Source organism: Glandiceps talaboti, chromosome 10 (genome assembly GCF_964340395.1).
Source record: "Glandiceps talaboti chromosome 10, keGlaTala1.1, whole genome shotgun sequence".
NCBI lineage: Eukaryota > Metazoa > Hemichordata > Enteropneusta > Spengelidae > Glandiceps > Glandiceps talaboti.
In genome coordinates this window covers 16,613,061-16,637,682 of record NC_135558.1, presented here as the reverse complement: position 1 = coordinate 16,637,682, position 24,622 = coordinate 16,613,061, and the positions used below count along the sequence as shown (strand labels likewise).

Below are 24,622 nucleotides of genomic sequence, written 5' to 3'. Positions count from 1 at the left end.
TGTTCAATGACCGTATATGGATGGGAAATGGGATATCTAAGTTGGCCATATGGATGAGGATTGGGTATGTATTTTAGGTTGTTTAATTTACACAAACAATTTTATCATGGCTTCCTACTTGAAAACACAATATGGAACAACATATGTCAAATCCTTGTTAGTGACGCAAATTATTAATAAAATCTGTCAAGTAATATATAATAATAATTTTATTCCGTACTGTAGGCCATGGGCCTTAAATGTACATAACTGAACATAGAATAATGATCATGATTACAGAGGTATGTTCAACATAGCTAAATTGACAAGTCAGCTTATGTAGAGAGATTTTCTTCCAAAAGCTGTTTAGTACAAAAATGACTATACACTTCTGTGTAACACAGCTGTCATCAATATTGTGTATAACCATTGAATACATCATTCTAGCTGACTGTTGACTCCCATGATGCAATGCCCCACAACCAAGATGGAGGAGAGGTTGGGGTGGGATGGGCTAGTTCATGTTTTACACACACACACACACACACACACACACACACACACACACACACACACATTTATACATTTAGCACAGCCTTGTCACCTCAAAGTGGTGTTCGCTGACACACACACACACACACACACATATATGTAGTGTATATATCTTAGATATAGCCTGCTTCCTGAAATCATTAATTATGCAAATGACTCATTACAAATATAGGCTATATTATCAAACTTAATAGAACACGTGCACATTGCGATTATCAGTGTACCAATTTGTATGAAATTTGAAGTTTGTAGTATAAATATATATCCTAATTACTGAATATAACTAATTATGCCAGTGACTCATTAGTATGCATGCATTTTTCTAAAACCCCAATCAGTTCTAGCCACCACCCTAAAGACAATGTGCACCAACGTTTGTTTGAATTGATCGAGCTTTTTTGTGAGACGATGACACACACACATGTACACACTGCCTGCTATCTCTAAAATGACAACATACTAGGGCTCAACCCATAACCCATATACCAGTGAGAATAGGGAATTTAAAGTTATTATTACAATTTTCATAATCAACTTGAATGCATGATCAATATTGTGCAACTTTAATTTGTAGTTTTCCTTCCCGGGTTTACTTCCATGTTGTAATAAAATGTTGCAAAGATGGCATAATGCCTGCCCTCTATGGCAAAGGCGATATAGCAAACACACATCTACTCATTGTATTAAAAGGGGAGTTTGTCGTTTATCATGTTTCTGTATTATTTTTATATATCAATTCCCAAGATAATTTATAATGTGTATAATAAACAGAATGTCATATTTTTCTTAGGTCACGTGATATAATCAAATATGGCACAGAACATAAATTCAACATGGCGGTGCCCATGAATCAGGTGACTGTATGAATTGAACGGTATATAGTGATGCGAACAACGATTTCAGCACACGTAAATTAGGTTCGCTTGCATGGCTTTGCCGTGCTGGTGCTAGCTATAACTCATACTGCAGTGTGTGACAACATCATGGGCGCTATTATTACACCATTAATTATTATTATTATCTAAGCGTGTATGAAGTTGCAATTGCAGCAAGTCGAAATGATTCATTGGTGAGTGATGTCAATGTCAGAGTATGTGCCCCTGGCTTCAAATTCAGACTAACTCTCTCTGTTAATGTTACTAAGTACCTCCAATACCCATCGACAACAACTGCACTTTCTTCGTCCATGTCAAAGTGGGCACGCACTTTTCCGCATGATGAACATCCGGACGTTACTACAGAAACAGTGCAATTTAAATCTCTATAAGGGTCGATATCCAGACGAAACGTAATGTATCCGTTCATATTTCTACTTTCCCAGAACTGTTTAATATCAGACCTGTTTGAAAAATCATCTTTGTTTTGAGACGACAGTACCCATCCATGTACATCAATAGGTTTTAAAGTCGTCAATGGCCCTTCTCTTGTAGCCATGGCTGACCAGCATTTCGGTAAAAACAGTAAAGTATCGTTATATAAAGGCTTTGGAAGCTCATCTCTGTATGGAAAGACCTCTTGCATACTGCTATCATATGGTAACCCAGATTGTATTTTTTCAATTAAGTTATGGACCACAAGTTTGAAAAGTTGAACAAGAAACATTCCCATCAATCTGTGGTTCTCTGTGTTTGGATGGTTACTAGATTTGCTTATAACATACTTCCAAAATTCGCCCTGCTTTACGCTCGGACAAAGCACATCTGGCATACTAATTGATGGAACATCATAGTATTGACTAAGGGGTTCACTTGCAATCTTTTCATTATTTACACATGATTTGTGTCTCATCTGCTGACCGTGTAAAAAATTGACAAAAATCAGTTGTGGTTGACTCGTCAGGTTCAGTATGACTCGAGTAAATTCCTCTTGAGCCCATGGCCCAATTTCCTTTATAAAATCATTGGCGGCAAACTCCCACAAAACGATGTCTAATTCGTGCATATCTAAATGAGAACCGAAGCAGTAAGCATAGTATCTGCTATCTGTTGCTCCAATAGCTGCATTATGAAGCACAACAGGAACATGTAGTGCATCTTGCATAGCCTTGGTGAGTACGTTGGCGTAGCAATACTCTCTAGCAGAGATAGAGCCCCCTGCTATTCCTACATGCAATGTAGTATTCCTTATCAGTGCATTCAAAACTACCCGTTCAAACGCTGATGTAGATGTCACGTGCTTCAGGGCTTTCTCAAGTATTACGTCTTCCATTATAGCAAATTCATTCTTCCATTGTGAAAGTTGGCCGTTGATGTGCTCAGTTGATTGCTTTAGTAAATTAAGTAGACATGTTGGTGCTAATGAAGTGGTCACCCGACTTCTGCAATAAGCCTGTTGTTGACGCTGGTAGGATACTGATGTATGATTGTACAACAGGAATTCGAAGTAACACACTATGATCATGACTAATAATATCGAACGAGCCATTTTAATGCTGTGTCTACGAGAACTGCTGGTTGGTCGTGCATGGTCCATGGAGATTCTAGATCTATTAAACAAAGAAAGTAAAATGAAACAACACCGTTAATATAATGATACAAGATAGTATATCAACAGCGAGAATCGTAGGGGGGAGAGACGAGTTCAAGGACAGAATCATTGTAGTGAAGATGACTTTATTAACCAGCACTTATCTAATATAAGAAAAGTGTTTGATATTGAATATATTCAAGACAGCTGAAGAGTATAGCATTTTATACTTCTCATGAATATTTAATATTCAACCATTGAATAATGTATTTCTGCTATCTCCCATGATGCAATAGCCCATAGCCAAGATACCCTATATATGTAGAAGATCAAATTCATGTTTCTCTGAAATCGTTAATAATTGTAGGAGATGCAAAATTATGAAATGACCTGCCATAACACATTCGTTATGAAAGTGTCTATTTCTTGGAGTGGCATCTAAAATTTGTCAAAACCAGAACAAATATTAACACAACTGCAACGTATCAAGAGAGAGAGAGAGAGAGAGAGAGAGAGAGAGAGAGAGAGAGAGAGAGAGAGAGAGAGAGAGAGAGAGAGAGAGAGAGAGAGAGAGAGAGAGAGAGGGAATAATTGTAGGAGGGAAAAGGGAAAAGCAATGTCAAATAACAGACGATACAGTAATTTACCTTGGAGGTAGAAGACATAATGTGCCTCCATACCCATGGATCTATTTAAAGTGTATGCTTCCTAGCGAATAGAACATTATTCAACTGTGAACAGTCAGAGCGCACACTCGTATTCAAATGTCTGAGTGATGTTTCCATCAAATGAGAATAGCTAATTATTACGAACTACGAAATAAGCCCCGCCAACACACTTCACGCACGACTCTTTGAGTAGAAATAACAAGGCAGGCAAGATGCCGCCAGGGGAATATGCCTAACAACGGTTGTCAAGCATGTGTTGGAGGTCAATATGTCGGTGTGGCCATGTTGTTTACATGAAAGTCAATGCATTCGTCTGAAAAAAATTCTCCCTTTTCTGACCATCTACAACCGTAAGTCGTCATGGAAAACATTGGAAAATTGAGAGTATCCGAACTAAAGAGCATGTTACGAAAATTTGGCGTGTCAACAACGAGAAAAATATGTCACAGCGTCACTTCGTCTTTTCCGAATTGACATGTCACTTCCGGGAATGCGTTGTCAGGGCCAAACTTTAATATGCAGCATACTAGATTGCTATAACATTTCAGTCTTGAGAAATGGTAACTAATGACAAGCAAAATCGAGTAGTTTTGATTATTAGTACACACATGTACATGGTGACAGCATTTTCCGTCACCAAGTTCAATAGTTTACACTATTGCTTACACACTGTGTAAGCTTACTTACTACACACATAAGCTTTAAAGCCTTTGACACTTACATTGCTGACAAATACGCACGAAACCTAAAAGTCTTACACATTTTTAGAGAACAAATGTTTTCGTTCGAGAGTTCAGAATTGAACAGTTCTAAGTTATCAAGGTGGGTCTGGAAATCATAGTCTAGTTCCTGATAACCGTATTCCGATTTTACACTACATTATTTTCATACCTTGCCAGTCTAGTTCATGGTGACCGTATTGTTATCTTCAGAATTAATGAAGATTACATAGTGTAAAATCGGAAAACGGTCGTCAGGAACTAGACTATGATCGTTGAGCCATATGATAAATATGGCAACATTGTAAAATTCTAGAACGACGACAAAATGAAGGAATGTTAGTGAGATTTTAAAAGTTGAGCCAGATGTAGTTCCGTTAAAGTTACATGTAATGTTGCAAGTACAAATTTTCTTATACTAATGACTAAATAGTTGTCTGTGCACTTACAGTGTATTCCACTATAACCTAGAAGACATATGCGATAGTTATGATGCAAACGATATATTCCCTCTTCGAAACCATACACTTCTGTGAAGACGACATCATATAGTTGTCAGATCACTAGGCAACGATAAATATTGTTTTGACACACAAGAAATTAGATATGTGGGTTTCTGCTCTGGAAATACCTCAACAGTACCAATGCGATAAGTGTTTGCCGTATTCTGCCTGGATACAATATACCTGAACATATATACTATTCGAGAGCCTATATTATTTTAAAATCTCCTTTTTATGATAAATCTCCAGCTGACACCAACAAATCCCAGTAGAGTTCAGATTTTTATTGGTATGATCAACATGTCGCCTAGCATTTGAGTAATCGCCAGCGGTAACCCATCATTAAAAAATAATAATGAACACACACACACACACAGAGTCACAATCGCACTAGCCTATTAACTATTACATGAAATTCTTTGTCAGAGTTTCGAAAATATATCATTGTATGATGGCAGAACAAACGTTCATCACAAACAAACAAACAAATGATATGCAAATTGTCGTGATATTATATTATGTAAAATACCTATGACGAAAATTGTATGGTTGAAAATAGTTTATACGTGTAAGGTGTCGGTTACATAGGGTATTATGTAGATGGATTTGCGTGTGACAGGTATAATGACAGGGAGCAGATCGAGAGCTTATGATGGAAAATATGATTTTGTTTTTTATTTATTTTGTGGTGTGACGTTAGAACGAAATTATCTATCATAAACATATACCCAGATCCATCGTTAAAATTGTGTGTCGAAATATTTATGAATGTTTACACTGTATTCGGATTAAATTTGACATCGCAGTAGGTCAACACAGTCTGTACTCAGACGTGGATCATTATATCTTGAAAAATTACGGCACCATCCAAGATGCATTGCCCAGAGGGTGCTTCAACAGAAATATGTGCTCTGGCTTACGAGTCATTAGTTATGATCTCCAGCTGACACCAACAAATTCAAATCTAAAACACGTAGCAACGGCTCAACCACTTGTATACTAGATAATAATAATAATAATGGGTTCTTATATAGCGCTTTCCCACACCGTGCTCAAAGCGCTTTACAATTATTACCACTGGCTCGGCTCAGAACGGCACAACGGCCCTTTAGTCTTCCTCAACTCCCTGGGGAGCATACAATCCATTGCAGCCATTTCAGCGCATAGGATTAAAGCCTTCACATTGCAACCTACATCCTACCAGGTCTCCAATTATACAGCTGGGTTGACTGAAGCACAGTCGTGGTTCAAATCTTGCCCAAGGACTTTAGCCACTCAGAAACAAACAGCAGGCAGCGACAGGGCTCGAACCTGCAGCCTGTAGATTCCAAGCCGGTCACGCTATCCCATCATGACTCCACATCATGTTGCAAGTATAAGCCTAAACACATCCCTCGTTGATTGGATGATCTTAATGCCAATTCATTAATATGTACATCATGTAGGGATACCACTGATGCCATAATGTAGCACAGTGGGTAGATTTAAAAAACTCACCAGATTTTCAAATCATTACTTTATTACATGTCACCTTGTAGGGAAACGATATTTTTACAGAGCAAAAAAAAAAAAAGGCAAACAATAACAAAAAAAACCTAATTTTTGTAAAGAAGGAAAGTAAGCAATAAACAATAAAACAACTATCTGTAGACAAATATGGCCAATTCTAACCCTCTGTGCACATACCACAAATTCAACATGGCGGTGCCCTTGAATCAAGTGACTGAAATTTAACGGCATAGTGAATGGAACAAATTCAACGCACATTATCATTAGGATCGTTAGCACGGCTTCACCGCGCTGGTGCTAGATAAAACTTTAAATAAAAGTCACACAGTTGTGTTACAACATCATCTGAGCATGTATGAAGTTGCAATTGCAGCAAGTCGAAACGATTTATTGGTGAGTGCTGTCAATGTCATAGTATGTACCCCTGGCTTCAAATTGAAATTGATTCTCTTTGTTAATGTTACTTTCCACCTCCAATGCCCATCCACGATAACCGCACTTTTTTTCGTCCATGTCAAAGTGTGCACGCACTTTTCCGCATGATGTACATCCGAACGTTACTACAGAAACAGTGCAATTTAAATCTCTATAAGGGTCTATATCCAGACGAAACGTAATGTATCCTTTCTTATTTCTACTCTCCCAGAACTGTTTAATATCAGTCCTGTTTGAAAAATCATCTTTGTTTGGAGACGACAGTACCCATCCATGTACATCAATAGGTTTTAAAGTCGTCAATGGCCCTTCTCTTGTAGCCATGGCCGACCAGCAATTCGGTAAAAACAGTAGAGTATCGTTATATAAAGGCTTTGGAAGCTCATCTCTGTATGGAAAGACATCTTGCATACTGCTATCATATGGTAACCCAGATTGCGTTTTTTCAATTAAATTATGGACCACAAGTTTGAAAAGTTGAACAAGAAACATTCCCATCAGTCTATGGTTCTCTGTGTTTGGATGGTCGTCAGATTTACTCATAACGTACTTCAAATATTCGCCCTGCTTTACGCTCGGACAAAGCACATCTGGCATACTAATTGATGGAACATCGTAGTACTGACTAAGGGGTTCACTTGCAATTTTTTCATTATTTACACATGATTTCTGTTTCATCTGCTGACCGTGTAAAAAATTGACAAAAATCAGTTGTGGTTGACTGGTGAGGTTAAGTATGACTCGAGTAAATTCCTCTTGAGCCCATGGCCCAATTTGCACCATAAAATCATTGGCGGCAAACTCCCACAAGACTATGTCTAATTCGTGCATATCTAAATGAGAACCGAAGCAGTAAGTATAGTATCTGCTATCTGTTGCTCCAATAGCTGCATTATGAAGCAAAACAGGAACACGTAGTGCATCTTGCATGGCGTTGGTGAGTATGTTGGCGTAGCAATACTTCCTAGCAGAGATAGATCCCCCTGCTATTCCTACATGCAATGTAGTATTTCTTATCAGCGCATTCAAAACTACCCGTTCAAACGCTGATGTAGATGTCACATGCTTCAGGGCTCTGCCAAGTATTATGTCTTCCATTATAGCAAAATCTTTCTTCCATTGTGAAAGTTGATCATTGATATGCTCAGCACATTGCTTTAGTGAATTCAGTAGATTCGTTTTTGCTAATGATGTGATCACCCAACTTCTGTAATAAGCCGGTTGAGGACGCTGGTAGGATACTGATGTATAATTGTAAAACATAAACAGCAAGTAACACACCATGATCATTACCAATAATATCGAAAGAGTCACTTTAATGCTGTGTCTACAAAAAATGCTGGTTGGTCGTGCCTGATCCATGGAGATTCTAGATCTGTGAAGCAATACAAATAAAATAAAACAACAACGTCAGTATATAAGGATACACCAGATTTAAACTGAATGCCTTTCGTAAGGGCAAAGTTTTGCGATTGTCGTTCCTACAGACAATTGTTGGAATACAACAGAACATATGCAATAAGTTATTTTTTCTCATTGATTGCTATTTGCTCATCGCAGTTAGTGATCTCCAGGCCACCCACAACATGTAATGTCAAGCTTTAAAGAATGTTGTGGCATAGCACTCACCATAGAAAAGAGTTTTAAAGGCCCCCCCCCAAAAAAAAAAAAAAAAAAAAAAAATTGTTTCTGGTCAGCACTCAGTTCTTCAGCTCTTCACTATGCAGTTTTGTTTTAGCGATGTAATAAAGTGGTTAGTGGTTTCATATGATGTCTCACTATAAAACACATTTTACACAGAAGTTGGTAATGTATTGTACTTTTATACCATAGTCACCATTTTATAACAAAAATCTACTGTTATGAAAAATTGCACAAAATCTCAGAAAAAAAATGACTGGGAATGCACACAAGAAAAAGAAAAAAAGAGGATTTTGAGGTTGGCTATAAATAATTCCAGTGTCTTACAGCTTTAACCCTGGAAAATTTTAATGATGAATGAAATAAACTAGGGATCTAAAATAATTTTGAGGCACTTTGAATTTCAATTTTCTAACAAATTTACCAAGTCAACAACATTCAACTTGTACTTGTTGAAGTAAATATATATATAGGGAAGAAATGTATTAATGTCATCTTAATTAGTTTCCGTACCGGCGGCGACAATCCCAAGTACCCGGAAGAGAGTCATTCCTAGCCATACTTTACAGTGGTAACACTCGTTCATGTTCGATTACCTTTCATAAAGAAAACACAACGAAATGGTTGAAGTGATCTTTTTTTATTTCTTTTCATCACAACAACAAAATCTGCATGATCAAAAGTGTTGTAAACTAAACCAGAAAGAATTATCGGACTGGCTAAACTTCCCGATGAACTGGAGTAAGGTCCAAGTCCAAGCATGGTCCAAGTAAGCCTCAATAGTACTATTAGTACGTGAGAAAATCGTCTCAAACTAGCGATACAACTTTCCAAATATAACTTGACATGTCTTCATTTTTGTTAGAGTTATACAATTCAAGACGGGTTTTGTACTTGAACTTTCGCAATATTTATAATTCTCAACAAAATACCTCAACATGCCTCACTTCGCTCGTACTCAAAGCAGCCCCGGTATGATCACTGACATGACTAGAGAGAACCTTTTCGGATTTACATGTAAAACGGGGAAAGATACGCAAAACATAATGCAAAGTCTGAAGCCAAATTAAAGTTGTAATTATTTTAATTATTTTTACTTGCCAAATATTTGTATTTTGGAAATGGCAAGACATGTTCATGTCGTTTAACTTTACATGTGAACTGTCGGCCAATAAACAAAGTTTGGTCGATTCACAGTCGGCAGTGAGACTGCTCTTAACTTCAACCGCTTGCCTAGGCATGCCTTCCTTACGCAAGTTGTCTTCATTCTGGTTCACTGTCATCCAAATTGCACGACAATATAGAATTAATCACAAGTTACATGTTATCTGAAAACATCACACTTTTATAGTGGGTCTGAAGTGTAATTTTAGTGAGTAACAAGAACGTCCTGTGTTGTTACTTGCTGTGGAAAGTCGCAAACTGAAGGATAGAGTATGCAAATTAGGATGTTGCGGACTGGCTGATTATGTAGAAGGGGAGCAGAATTTGGATTTGAAGTTTACAACCGTTTTTCGACCAAACGCTTGTCATTTGGGCGCCCAATGCGTAAAATTATGACTATAGCACATATTACATTGCTTGTTTGACGTCAATAGTGTCTTTTGAAAAGTGGCAGTTTACTTAAAGTCTCGTCGACTGATTTCCGATATGGCATCGGTCATGATACTCATTAACATATTCATTTTTTTTTCAAATTACAAAAAAAAAAACATCATAAAAAATAAAAATGAAGACGTGCTGACTTGAAATTAACAAATCTAAGTAAGCTACCCTCTGTGCATCAACACACCAGATATCAAAGCAATCTGGTAAGTAGTTTTCAAGGAGATTTTTTGAAAAAAATTGAAAATGGCACAGATCAACTTGGCATGAACAAATCTGAATAGCCTCCCCCAAGGGAACATGCACACCAAATATCGAAGAATTCTGACTGTCACTTTCGAAGAAGATGATGAAAATATAAAAGTTTGACGGACACCAATATGATTCCACCTATACTCTTAATACAACCTATACCTAAAGCTATGCTTTCAGCTTTCGCTGACAGCGGAGCTAATAAAAAGGACAGTAATTGCAATGGTAAGTAGATTGATCAACATTCGTTGAGAATGTAAAAAAACAACCACATTGTCGCACCACTTTAGACAACTTTTCCTGACGAGAAACTAATTTTTCCTTTTGAGTGGCCTAACAAAATATGCCAATAACTTATTAAAACTAAAAGCTACATCAATAATATTTTCAGGATAAGTGCGCTTTGGTATCGCAAATGCATGTATTAAATTATATTGAATTTGAAGCATGCATTCTTGAGATATAGCCTAATTACCGAAAACCATTAATTACGTAAATTGCTCATTAATATTCGGATGTTTACCAAAACCTAATCAGTTCTTGCCATTACCCTATGAAACATGTGTACAAAATTTCATTTCAATTGAGCTAGCCGTTTTGGAGAAAGCGATGACACAGACAGACAGACATACAGACAGACAGACACACATACACACATACTTTCACCCACTAAATATATCTCTTCCTTACGGTAGAAAAAAAATGATATATCATCATCGAAAATCTTGGATGGGGGGGGGAGGAACTATTCGTTATTTCGTAGTGTCGTGGAGAAATAACAGCTCTAGATCTGGTTTGCGAGAATGTTTCAAATTCGAAGTTGACATTTTTTATCAGAGCTCGGAAATTATATGCATATCAATGATTTATATGATATTGTCAGTTATTAACCCTAGAATTATCCCTTACCAAATATCAACCTATTAAAGCTGTTTGACAATAAAACCGCAAATTTATGCTTCATCAATAATGATGCCATATTGCCTTCAATAAATCTTCCTTTAGAACATTTTCCCTTACGTTTGCCATAAAGTATCATAAATACCACTATCACACGTAACTCCAGTATTAAATTCATACCGCAGGTTTCAGATAAGAATGACTGATTGATCCCGACCCTAACATGATTTCGTGATGAACCATATATTGATGGTACAAACTTCTGCCTACCACCATCGTCACAGGAGAAAAAAACATTGAAGTAGTCATGGACTTGATTCATATTCTAGCATCACATTATCACGTTTCTAATGACACGAAGAAAGTGCATAATTTGCAATTGGGAGATATCCCAAATGGCTGATGGGAATCAGGTAGTTTCGAAACAGCCCTAACCACTTTCTGTCAATAAATCTGAGAGGAATTCAAGACTGTATTGTGATAGCTTTGATGGGGGACTTTGTTGATATACCTTTTCTCTCATTTCTATGACTTTCGTATTACCAATACAGCTAAGTAATGTCTGTATTCATCCATTACTCTTCATGTCGGTTTACAGAGCAATATTTTGCTACGTTTATTATTGACGAGCTATGTAGTCTGATCGATATACAAATGGCTTGCAATAGTGTTATATTATTGTGTTTGAAAATTCTATTTTTGTCGTCCATGAGTATATAATGTGCTACGATATCAAATGTTTTGCGTATGCCAGAATTGTATCCATGTTTTACTTTTAATTCTCATAAAAGATCTCAGAGAAGAATGTCGTAGTTTTGTAATTTTTTACGGTTTGGAACAAGCCTTGGAGGAGAAAAAACCGATGTCATGAATTTGTAATTATCGTGTTTGGGTTCAGATATGACGCTGTTTATAGATGTAGTTAGAGAAATGAATATGGCTCACATGGGTGTCAAGACAATATAGGTACACTAATATCGTATGTCTGGAGATATCATTCAAGTTAAAGTTTAGTATCCTTTGTTTCATCTCCATCACGCTTACAATTATGCATGACCTATTGTTATCTTAAAACTTCATTTCATATGCGTGACTTATTGTAATTTCATTATTGTAACGACCACAGCATCGCAAATCAGAACTTGGCTTTTGACCGTCGAGCTGTGAGCAGAGTCGACTCCTGGCGTGAGGCCGTCCGGTCGAACTCGGGGCTTTGATAAATAAAGCCTATATTGCAGTTTATATCACATACATCGTCTCGTATGCAGTTTATCCCTTTACTACAAGTCTTGCTGATCTTGAAGATTTGAGTCTGTATTGTTGAAAATTGCTGCTCTGAGTGCATTTGTTTTCTTATACTAATAATTAATATATGCCATAACTAAATAAAAATGTGCGCACTTACCGTGTATTTCACTATAACGTAGAAGGCAAATTATGCAAAGAAATGTATTTCCCCTTTGAAACTATCCTCTTCTGTGAAGAGGACCTCGTCAGATTACACTGCAACGACAAATATTGACACACAAGCAATTAGGTATACTAGATGTGGAGTTCTGCTCTGGAAATACCCCAATAGTACCAATGTGATAGGTGTATGTCGAATTCTGCCTGGATAAAATATACTTGAACATATATACTACTTTGTGAGCCTATATTTTAAAATCTCCTTTAACGATATTTCAGCTGACACCGACGAATCACGCGATTTCGGTGCATTATAAAGCAAGAATCGATGGTAATAACGACTTATATGTAATTATAATCTATCCTACCTTCTTCAGTGCCGACTGATTATCTAATGACAGATGGTTGGTGTCTCCTGACGAATTAGAATTGTGATGCGATGATGAAAACCGTCGAGGAATTTTCCTAATCACAGTATTGTATGTATCTGTCAAGTTAAGCACGGATGTTACTGAACCAAAGGAGGCTATAAAGTGGACTATCTCCCGTTGGTTATCCGATAAATAAATAAATGAATAAATAAATAAATACATGCAGTAATTTCAGTGTAACCAAGAGATCAAAAGGTCGCCTAGCATATGAGTAATCGGAAGCGGTTACCAAACATTAAATATGAAATGAATACACACACACACATAACTATTACATGAAATTCCTTGTCAGAGTTTCGAGAATATATCAATGTATGGCTGAACAAACGTTCATCACAAAAATATGATATGTCATTTGTTGTGACATTATGTAAAATACCTATGATGAAAATTGTACGGTTGAAAATATTTAATACGTGGTTAGGTGCCGATAGGGTATTATATAAATGAATTGGCGTGTGACTGGTATAATCACAGGGAACAGAGAGCTTATGATAGATAATATGATTTTGTTTTTTACTTATTTTGTGGTAGAACTAAATTGTATGTCATATACATGTACCAAGAACAATCGTTAAACTGTATGTCGAAATATTTATGAAATTAATGTCTACACCAAATTCTTAAAATTAAAATTAAATTTGATGTGGCAGCAGGTTGACACATTGTCTGTATTCAGACGCGGATCATTACATATTGACCAATGTACGAAAGCTGCGCAAACAAACTGTAGAAGTAAAGAAACAATGGATGGTGGCATTAATTAAGTTTATTTAGTTGTCTTCAACTAATCACGAATGATAGAAATTACATAGAGGGAATCATGCATCGTACCAACAAGGTATAGTTAGTACATTGTTGGGTAAAGTTGATGATAACAAGAATAAGTTCTAGACAACCGTCTTTTAGTATGATCATTTCTTCACCATCTCTGGACAAATGTACGATAACCTAAGATAAAGTTCTTGCGTTATTACGGCGGCAGGCAAGTGAACCTGGTTATCGGAGATATGAGAGAAGACAATAATTTCGTTGTGTATTCATGATATTCGTCACATGAATATTAATCAAACAATACATTTCTTATAGTCATGCACTTAATCTATAAGTGAAATAGTACATGACAGATGTATACTATGATCAAATGTGTAATTTAGTTTTTTTCCATTCAAATGCGACTCTCTCTCTCTCTCTCTCTCTCTCTCTCTCTCTCTCTCTCTCTCTCTCTCTCTCTCTTTTACTTTTACACCTTCAAGTTGTCACTTCCTTTATTCCATTTTCATACCTGCGAATGGTCACACCTTTCTGTCTTTGCCATCTTTGTGAGAGATATGAAACGATTTGCACTTTCACTGACTACCTTTATGTTTAGAGGCCTACTCTGCATAATAATAGGGGTCGGATTAACCACTGGCCTCATGGGATTGTTCCCCCCCCCCTCACTGACATAAGGTGAGAGTGAGTGTTATGTAATCAAACTGATATAAAAAATACTTGGAGTTGCTTATTTTTGAAAAATAAGGTATCATTTGAATGGAAAATAAATTGTCTACATCATAGTTGCAAATACATACATTCAAATATCACACACATAACCGAAATATGGATTAAAGTAATACAATATTAAATAATACAAACATATGATGTTTATTTATTGACATATCACAAATAAACGAAATATTTATATTACAAATAAAATTCAAAATACTAACATTTATGTTCCTACAAAACTTCTGTATACTGATTAAATGGTCAAATCGGCGAAAATTTGTCAAAAATTGTTATTTTCAGTTGTATTAAATCTGAACGAAAATAATTAACGGCTCACTAATCCGATTACGACGCAGTCGTCGGCCCCGCACCGGCAATGAAAGGGACAAAATTATCTGAAGTCGTCGCCCCAATACCATCTGAAAAATAGGTTTGTGTAATTATATATCATTATTTGACAGAACAACAACAAATTATCACCCAATTTATGCTCAAAATCAGTAAAAAAATGCCCACAAGTTGGTAGTCTACGAGTCAGAATCGGGACGCCAAGGTGACACTTTTTGCCGACATGCTTACCCACAAACGCAAATATGCAGTCGGGACTTTGAAGTGACATTGCGATAATCTGATCCTTCCATATACTGCATCGAGTTCACTCAGCCATCTCATTGTATAAAACATCGTATTCATAGTCAAAATTGAGTGGAAATTTCTACGAACAGCACCTTTATTTTACATTGCAAACGATGTTAAGGGAGACAGATTTTGCTTCGGTGATGTTCAAATTTGAATTTTACATTGAAAAACGCACGTACAAAATCCGATCGGAAAATCGCCCATATCGATCATGCGTAAGTTTCTTTCCACTGACCTCTACACACTGATCTAATACAAATACAAGTCAATATTGGGTTTTCCAGACAAGTTTGACAAAACGTAGTACAACTAGTACTTTTGTCATCATACTGCAATAATGACTAAAACTGTTTTCCAATGTTCTTGTCTAATATTGCTGTCAAATTTCTGATTCTTCGTGAGATCAAAGTGAAGTCGTCATTCACAATGTTTCCTTTCGTCGATGCATCAAAAATAACCGTTACAAATGTAATAGAATGAAACCAAGCATGTCAACTTTATATTTATTATTATAAATTGGGTATTGTTGAACTAAAATTGGTGTACGTCTGAATATACAGATTCATAGGTAAGCTTTAATGTTTCACATTAGCGGGTCCAGGGACCACTAATTCTTTCAGCAGGACCACTGGATTTTTTAAGGCACTGGTCTGGGGACCAGAATTTGATAATAGACTCCTGGGTATGGAGGTACACTGTATCTTCTATCTTCAAGGTCAAATTACTGTATCCTCTGTTACCTGACATTTCTCCCTTTCCTCCTTGAATTATCCTCTCACTCGGACTATAATTCGCTAAAATAATTAGTAGTAGTGCCTTTCATCACCATAATTATATTCTAGCTGACGAGTGTATCAGGGATTTATTGTAAGTTCCGTTTCATTTTATGCAATATTTCATAGTCAAATACAGTATTCTCAATTGATATGTTGTTCTCTCTGTCATCTCCCTCATACAATATTCCATTCTATCCTTTTTGGATGGGAAATGGAATGTTTAAAGTGGCCATGTGGATGAGGATTGGGTACGTATTTGGGGTTTTAATTTACAAAAGAATTTTATCAAGGCTTCTTACTTGAAAAGACAATATGGAACAATTATCAAACATATCAAGTGTTTGTTATTGTACGCACAGTAACACAAATTTTACCCATTCTCATTCTTTATAGCTTTTTGCAGTGTAAGGAGGTACAGACACAGACTTGGTCTATCTTATTTCACATTGATTTTTCAAGCCAAAATCCGAGAAGAAAGAATTATAAATGAAAAATACAAAATAAATTGCCAATCCTCATCTATATGCCTACTTTAACGAATGAATGAATATCAAAGATGTAAAATTCACAAATTGTCGTTCCCCTTTGAAAAGTTGTTTATTCAGTTCCACACTACTCCAAAACGGGATGTTACAAACTGTCCACAGTTGGAGGTTTTCCGAACTTATGAATATTAACGAGATAATACGGAAGTAACGAAATTGGCTCGAGGTAGGTTCTACTATGGGTACATTTCTGCATACGTTCATAGCTCTAGAGACATATCTTGTACTTTGTTAGAACGTAAACATCTCTATAATGGACAGCCCTATAAATCTGTTGATTTCCAGCTTGTTAGATTCAAGCGTTCATTAGATGCGAGCAATCAAAATATACTTGCCGTATGCTGAAAGTTCCTCAATCATTGTTTCATTTGACAGTGCTTTCCTCGACGTATTTTTGTCTTCAAAAATATGTTTGTGTAAGCTTGCAGTACGGAAAGTAAGGTTTCCACTGATGTGCAATACATAACGATTGGACAATGGGGAAAATGTGGAATACATTTCAGTGTCACCATGTGTATACAGGGCCGTACCCTAACCAAATTGCCATGGGGGGGGGGAGAGCACAACTTTGGACTGCCCGTATTGTACACACTAGCTGACTATGGTGAACTTATTACCTACAGTGATTGACCATGAGGTTAGGCGTGAGTATCATCATTGTGTATTTAATTTAGTAAACCAAAGCGAGAATAGCTAAAGCTACCCAGTTGTGGACCACTGAAAATGAAAATGAAAACATGCTAGTCCCCCAAAACACCTCTAACGTACAACGTTTTGAAATTAGATTTGCCATCGATTGCTAGATTATGTAGTTTGGGAAGATCACTGCGAAGATAAAGCATGTTTTACTGACTGCATAACACAGTTTGGTTTGCTATCAGTTGAGCTAGCTAGCCAGCAGACTATGCAAATTGGTGAGTGGGAAAAGAATGTGATGTCATTCCTTGGTCCACGCCTGCGTATATTTCAAGTTCACAGGGTCATTTCAACTGCGACTCCCCAGTTCATCGATATTGTATACTCCCAATTTGGAGTAGTGTGGAACTGTTCTTTCAATATTTGGAACCAGTCTCTTTATATAAGTGAACAAGAAATTGTGTGTTTCCGGTAACAGAGCCTCAGAAGATAGGGTAGGTAGGTTGGAATTTTATTTATTTTATTTTATCTTTCTAAATTAGGGTCGGTCGGGTTATTGGAAACACACATTTCTTTTATTTGGCCCTATTAGTCTTCATTGTCAAATTCAAATATTTTCTTGAAGACCAGGCTCCAACTATTATATTTGATAAATGTTGACAAATCTAACCAATTAAACAAGATGTAATAAAATTTGGTATATACTGACTTAACTTTTCTCTCTAGTTGTTGTTATTTACAATGTAAGCCAGTTAAAGGGGGACGTCATATCAGGAAACAGAGACATGGTCATAAAATATGGGCTCTGGAGAGTCATTTCATGATTTTTACATCACCTACAATTACTTGCGATTTCAGAGAAATATCAAGTTGATCTTGTGCGAAATAAGGTAGTCGATAGTTGCACACTGAATTCTCATGAGACCAAAATGACTATACACTTCAGTGTAACACAGCTGCATGAATATTCAGTGTGCAATCATTGAATACATCATTTCTAGATCTGCTGACACCCATGCAATATCCCACACTAAAGATGGGGGGGGGGGGTGTTCTCACGTGTATTATATATCCCAATTACTGAATATAATTAATCATGCCAATAACTCATTAATGTGCATTATATTTACAAAACCTAATCAGTTCTAGAAACTACCCTAAGGACCATGTGTACCAAATGTCGTTTGATTTGAGCGAGCCTTTTTGAGATCAGACAGACAGACAGACAGACAGACAGACAGACAGACACACACACACTCACAGACTGCCTGCCATCTCTAACATAATATCATACTAGGGCTCAGCCCATTACTTCATGCCGGTTTAGAATTGAGAATTTAAAGTTATCGATTTGATGTAGTATGGTCAACATGAATGTATGATCAATATTGCGCAACTTTGGAGTTCATGAAGGTCAAGAAAAAGCTTTACTTTCAGGGTTTCCTTCCATGTTGTAATGAAATGTTGTGAAGATGGCATACGGCCTGCCCTCTATGGCAAAACCCTTGTAGCAAACATATATTTATTCCTTGTATTAAAAGGCGAGTTTGTCGTTTATCATGTTTCTGTTATTTTTATCTTTATTATTTTAATATTTCGTTTTGTTTATCGATTCTCAAGATCATTATGATGTGTACAACAGGCAGAAAAAAAGCTTTTCTTGGGTCACGTGATCTAATCAAATATAGCACACACCACAAATTCAATATGAATCATGAATCAAGTTACTGACTTTGAACTCAGTGTAAAGAACAACGTAACGCACAATATCAATATCAATAGTCTCCCTCGCATGGCTTTGCCACGATGGTGCTAGCTATAACTTTACTATAAATCATACAATTGTGTTACGACATCATGGGCGCTCTTATTCTCATTATCATTTTTTTATTATGTGAGTGTGTATGAAGTTGCAATTGCAGCAAGTCGAAACGATTTATTGGTGAGTGCTGTAAGTGTCATAGTATGTGCCCCTGGCTTCAAATTCAAACCGATTCTCTTTGTTAATGTTACTTTGTACTTCCAATGCCCATTGATGACAACCGCGCTTGTTTCGTCCATGTCAAAGTGTACACGCACTTTTCCGCATGATGTACATCCAGACGTTACTACAGAAACAGTGCAATTTAAATCTCTATAAGGGTCGATATCCAGACGAAACGTAATGTATCCTGTCTTATTTCTACTCTCCCAGAACTGTTTAATATCAGTCCTGTTTGAAAAATCATCTTTGTTTGGAGAGGACAGTACCCATCCATGTACATCAATAGGTTTTAAAGTCGTCAATGGCCCTTCTCTTGTAGCCATGGCCGACCAGCAATTCGGTAAAAACAGTAACGTATCATTATATAAAGGCTTTGGAAGCTCATCTCTGTATGGAAAGACATCTTGCATACTGCTATCATATGGTAACCCAGATTGCGTTTTTTCAATTAATCTATGGACCACAAGTTTGAAAAGTTGAACAAGAAACATTCCCATCAGTCTATGGTTCTCTGCGTTTGGATGGTTGTTAGATTTGCTCATAACGTACTTCAAATATTCGCCCTGCTTTACGCTCGGACAAAGCACATCTGGCATACTAATTGATGGAACATCATAGTACTGACTAAGGGGTTCACTTGCAATTTTTTCATTATTTACACATGATTTCTGTTTCATCTGCTGACCGTGTAAAAAATTGACAAAAATCAGTTGTGGTTGACTCGTGAGGTTAAGTATGACTCGAGTAAATTCCTCTTGAGCCCATGGCCCAATTTTCTTTATAAAATCATTGGCGGCAAACTCCCACAAAACGATGTCTAATTCGTGCATATCTAAATGAGAACCGAAGCAGTAAGCATAGTATCTGCTATCTGTTGCTCCAATAGCTGCATTATGAAGCACAACAGGAACACGTAGTGCATCTTGCATGGCCTTGGTGAGTACGTTGGCGTAGGAATACTTCCTAGCAGAGATAGATCCCCCTGCTACTCCTACATGCAATGTAGTATTTGTTATCAGTGCATTCAAAACTACCCGTTCAAACGCTGATGTAGATGTCACGTGCTTCAGGGCTCTGTCAAGTATAACGTCTTCCATTATAGATAATTCATCCTTCCATTGTGACAGTTGACCACTGATGTGCTCAGCACATTGCTTAAGTGAATTCAGTAGACTCGTTTTTGCTAATGATGTGATCACCCAACTTCTGTAATAAGTCTGTTGTTGACGCTGGTAGGATACTGATGTATGATCGTACAACATAAACAGCAAGTAACACACCATGATCATTACCAATAATATCGAAAGAGTCCATTTACTGCTTTGTCTACGAGAACTGCTGGTTGGTCGTGCCTGATCCATGGAGATTCTAGCTCTATATATGAAGCAAATCAACAACAACAACACGTCAATATAAGGATATACCATAATATATCAACAGCGAGAATCTTAATGCGGAGGTGGGGGGGGGGGACGATTTCAAGGACAGAATCATTGTGGTGAAGATGATTTTATAAACCAGCACTAATCCCATAAGAATATTGTTTGGTTGTGAAAAAAACATGCAAGACATGCAGACTGCAATATTATTTTTTTAAATAAATAGATTTTCATTTCATTCAAAACATTGCCATACTATCCCATCAGCGTAGAGCGGAATGCCATGCCAGGAAGTAGCGACATTTTCATAAAGTATGGGTCCTGGAGAGTTATTTCATGATTTTACATCGCCTACATTTTACATTACGTACATACAATCAAGTTGATCTTGTGGATATATATATATATATATATATATATATATATATATATATATATATATATATATATATATATATATATATATACATTATTACATAGTTGATCATCGAATATTGATGACAGCTGTATCACACTGTAGTGTATAGTATTTTGTGCGCATGAATATTCAATGTTCAACCATTGAATAATGTATTTCTGCTAACTCCCATGATGCAATAGCCCATAGCAGAGATACCCTATACATGCAGATCAACTTGACGTGTCTCTAAAATCGCAAATAATTGTACATGATGTAAAATCATGTGTATGTATGTATGTATGTATGTATGTATGTATGTATGTATGTATGTATGTATGTATGTATGTATGTATGTACGTATGTACGTACGTATGTATGTATGTATGTATGTATGTATGTATGTGTGCATGTGTGCGTATGTATGTATGTATGTATGTATGTATGTATGTATGTATGTATGTATACATGTATGTATGTGTGTATATATGTATGTATGTATGTGTGTATGTATGTATGTATGTATGTATGTGTGTATGTATGTATGAATGTATGTAGACAGTCAAAAGTGGTACTGTGTCTCGTACTAACTGAAGGTGAATGCAACATCAACTTATTAGGTTTTGGTAAACGTTACATGAATATTAATGAGCAATTTGCGTAATTAATGGATTTCGGTAATTAGGCTATATCTCAAGAGTAGACTCTTTAAATTCAATATAATTTGGTACATACATTTGCGATACCTTATATAAGCGCATCTGTCCTGAAATTACTATCGATGTAGCTTTCACTTTTAATAAGATTTTGGCATTTTTCAGTAATTAGACGTGGTGACCACACAAAAGAAAGTTGTTGTTTCTGGTCAGAAAACTTTGCCTAAATTGTTGTGATGACGCACATTTTTGTTTCAATTTCCATGATTAGTTCTGTAGTTGTCTCCCCTGAAGTAGCAATTAATGTAGGGAGAGTTATTTTTGTTTTCCCTTGGATCCGCAGTCTGCAGAGAAAAAAAGAAGATCCAGGCGGGGTATTTAAGGGATGCAAACTCACCAGAACTTTTATTTCTTGGCCTTAACCCTTTAGTTGCCGTTCGACGGTATTTATCCGCGAGATTAAGCTAACACACGCTATTTACAACTTGATAATGTAACTCATAGTTAAAGACATTGCTGAGGGGCCAGCTATCAGATATGAGTAAGCTAGGGAGCCATACACCCACTATGTTGTAGTATGTATGTTTGACCGTGTTTGACACAAGAAAACCGTGATTTTTACATGAATTTTGAGCAAAATTTGTGCGAGTTTTTAAAAATGGCGAGAACGCGACCATTACGCACAGATCCGTAGCAGGTTGGGGACGTTTCTAGGCTATTTTTGATGTTTTTGTTGTTGAAAATCAGTGTTCAAGACGTCAGAACTGTGTAAAGGCCTGCCGTGAGATCTTTGCTACAACTTTCTATAACAGCTTCCATTTATTACATGTGTGGTTGGCCGTAACATCGCATCTGCAGGAAATCATGCTGGAGATTTCGCCTACATAACTTCATACCATCTCTTCACTATTTCAAAATTGAAAATCTTGATTTTACTTTTTTCGATAATCGCGCGTATTTCTGTTTCTGAAAGCATCGCGATCGGACAAACCAGGTCAGCTTCAACTTCCAGTTGAAATCACCAGCTTTCTATTGAAAGTACTTGCTGGAGAATTGACCAAGGTAAATCCATGCCATCTCTTCTTTGATCAAAATTGAAAATCTCTCTTTTTTTAAAATATAAATCTTTCGATACTATTACTAGTGGCGAGTTTACTGCCAGAACGTGTGCATTTATTTTATCAACATGTTATCACAACAATGCAAATGAGATAAGTAAATGTTGTTACTGTGTTGCAATGTTGGGCAGCGTACTCGAGCACTACTCGGTGGTTTAATTGGGTCAAATTTTCCCCAATTTTCCGACACATTGATTTTCTTTGTTCTAGACCGTTCAAAGTATTCGGGTTGCTTGTATAAAAGGCACGTATATCGAAATATATATCGATAAGTTTCTGTCCAGATCTGAATTTTGTATTTTGAGAAACCAAACGAACTTGAGAGCCATGGAAATTCACCTCATTGTGGCGTGCACTGAGTCACGAAATTCTTGAACCGAGTGTTACATAAAGGGTATTGCCGCCGTAAACGAGTTAAGAATCAAAGTATAGACCGGTATCATGGTTACCATAAAGTATGTAAACTTTCTGCGTACTAGCGATGTTACGACGGTTTGAGTTGTGTTTATTATTTGCCATGGAAACTAATGTACATATCGCGAAGGCGGAGTGAAGTCGAGTCAAGCTTTCCTGTACTGAGAATGTAGGTAGCGGACATTTGAACAACTTTTTCGACAACAAACTTTTTAGTCCAGTTAAAATAAGGTTTGACCTGGACATAATTAGAACAGAAATTAATTTTAGTGCATCTTGTTCAGAATTTTCTGCTGAACATCATACCAAAAGTCTAGAAAAATCTAAGTGGTGGAACATGGTGAAAATTGAAATATTTTATTAATTAGCATAATTAGCGGGAATACCATGTTCATAAAATGTTGTTTTCGCAAACAAACCGAGCAAGTAACATGTCTATGGATAGGTATAAGGGTGAAAAAAGCATACTAGAACCATCATTTGATGATTTGAAGGATACTATGTCATTTACATATCTTAATTTCAGCTGGTAGTTCTAATTAGTTTAATTCATTTGAATAACATTTAGTAATTAGCATAATTAGCATATACAATTTATATCAATCTCCCATGCAAGTAATATGTCTTTGGCAAACTCTTGAAATAACAAATTACATAGGCTACAATGGACCTTTTAATATCATCAAAGACTGTTTGGTAACTCAAGTGTCTGTTTTGTTATTATGCCACTGAAAAATCAAGGTAAAAGATCTTAGCAGTTGCATGTTGTCTGAAATAAAATCTCTATAGGCATAATGATAATTATGCATCTAACCAACAATGTTGCAAAAGTCATTACTTAGACCATTGTACCATTGTATCGCTGTGTACCAATATGTACATATTGTTCTCGTATATATACCGTACTGATATCACTTCGGAGGAGCACAGTTTCCCATACACTCTTGTGTTATGTTGTGTGTACTTATACTGAGGATCGACAAGAGGATTCAATATAGATTTGGTAACATGTGTACAGTATATGTGACCGACGAGAGAATCAATCGGGCTATAGCAATATTGTCCGAAATGACGGTAAGAGGCAGTTCAAATCTCGAAAGATTGCATCAGCACTCGGTCAGATTATTTCAATGCGGCAAGGCGGTATAGGATCGGATGTGCAATTATGCACAAGGTATTTATACGTATGCCTCAACAAAAGGGCTAGCTGGAATGCTGTCGTAGAATTGAACAAGTCCGCACAAAAAGAAGTGCGTTTTTGGTTAGATAACTTAAAGGGTCTAAGTTGACAAAGGGACAGAATCACACCACAGAGGTGTTCAGTAATGCATCCGCCACAGGGTATGGCGGTTATTGTATAAGTGAATTGTCAGACGATAGGCCGACCGTTTGCACTTGGTCAGACAAAGAGAGTTTAAGGAGTTCCACTTGGCGGGAACTGGAAGCTGTATACAGAGTTATACAGGATAAGGAGACTGTGTTGGAGAGACAGATAGTGAAGTGGAATATGGATAATAAGA

The 24,622-nt window shown here is 36.6% G+C and overlaps 2 protein-coding genes across 2 annotated transcripts; both read right to left on the bottom strand.

The window, feature by feature from the left end:
- Positions 1–1,548: 1,548 nt before the first annotated feature.
- On the bottom strand, positions 1,549–2,955 carry LOC144440671 (uncharacterized). Its single transcript, XM_078130056.1, has one exon. The coding sequence runs from the start codon at positions 2,953–2,955 to the stop codon at positions 1,549–1,551; it is 1,407 nt and encodes a 468-aa protein (XP_077986182.1).
- Positions 2,956–19,044: 16,089 nt separating this feature from the next.
- LOC144440670 (uncharacterized) lies at positions 19,045–20,499 on the bottom strand. Its single transcript, XM_078130055.1, has one exon. It carries the CDS (start codon positions 20,497–20,499, stop codon positions 19,045–19,047), a length of 1,455 nt encoding a protein of 484 aa, XP_077986181.1.
- Positions 20,500–24,622: the final 4,123 nt, after the last annotated feature.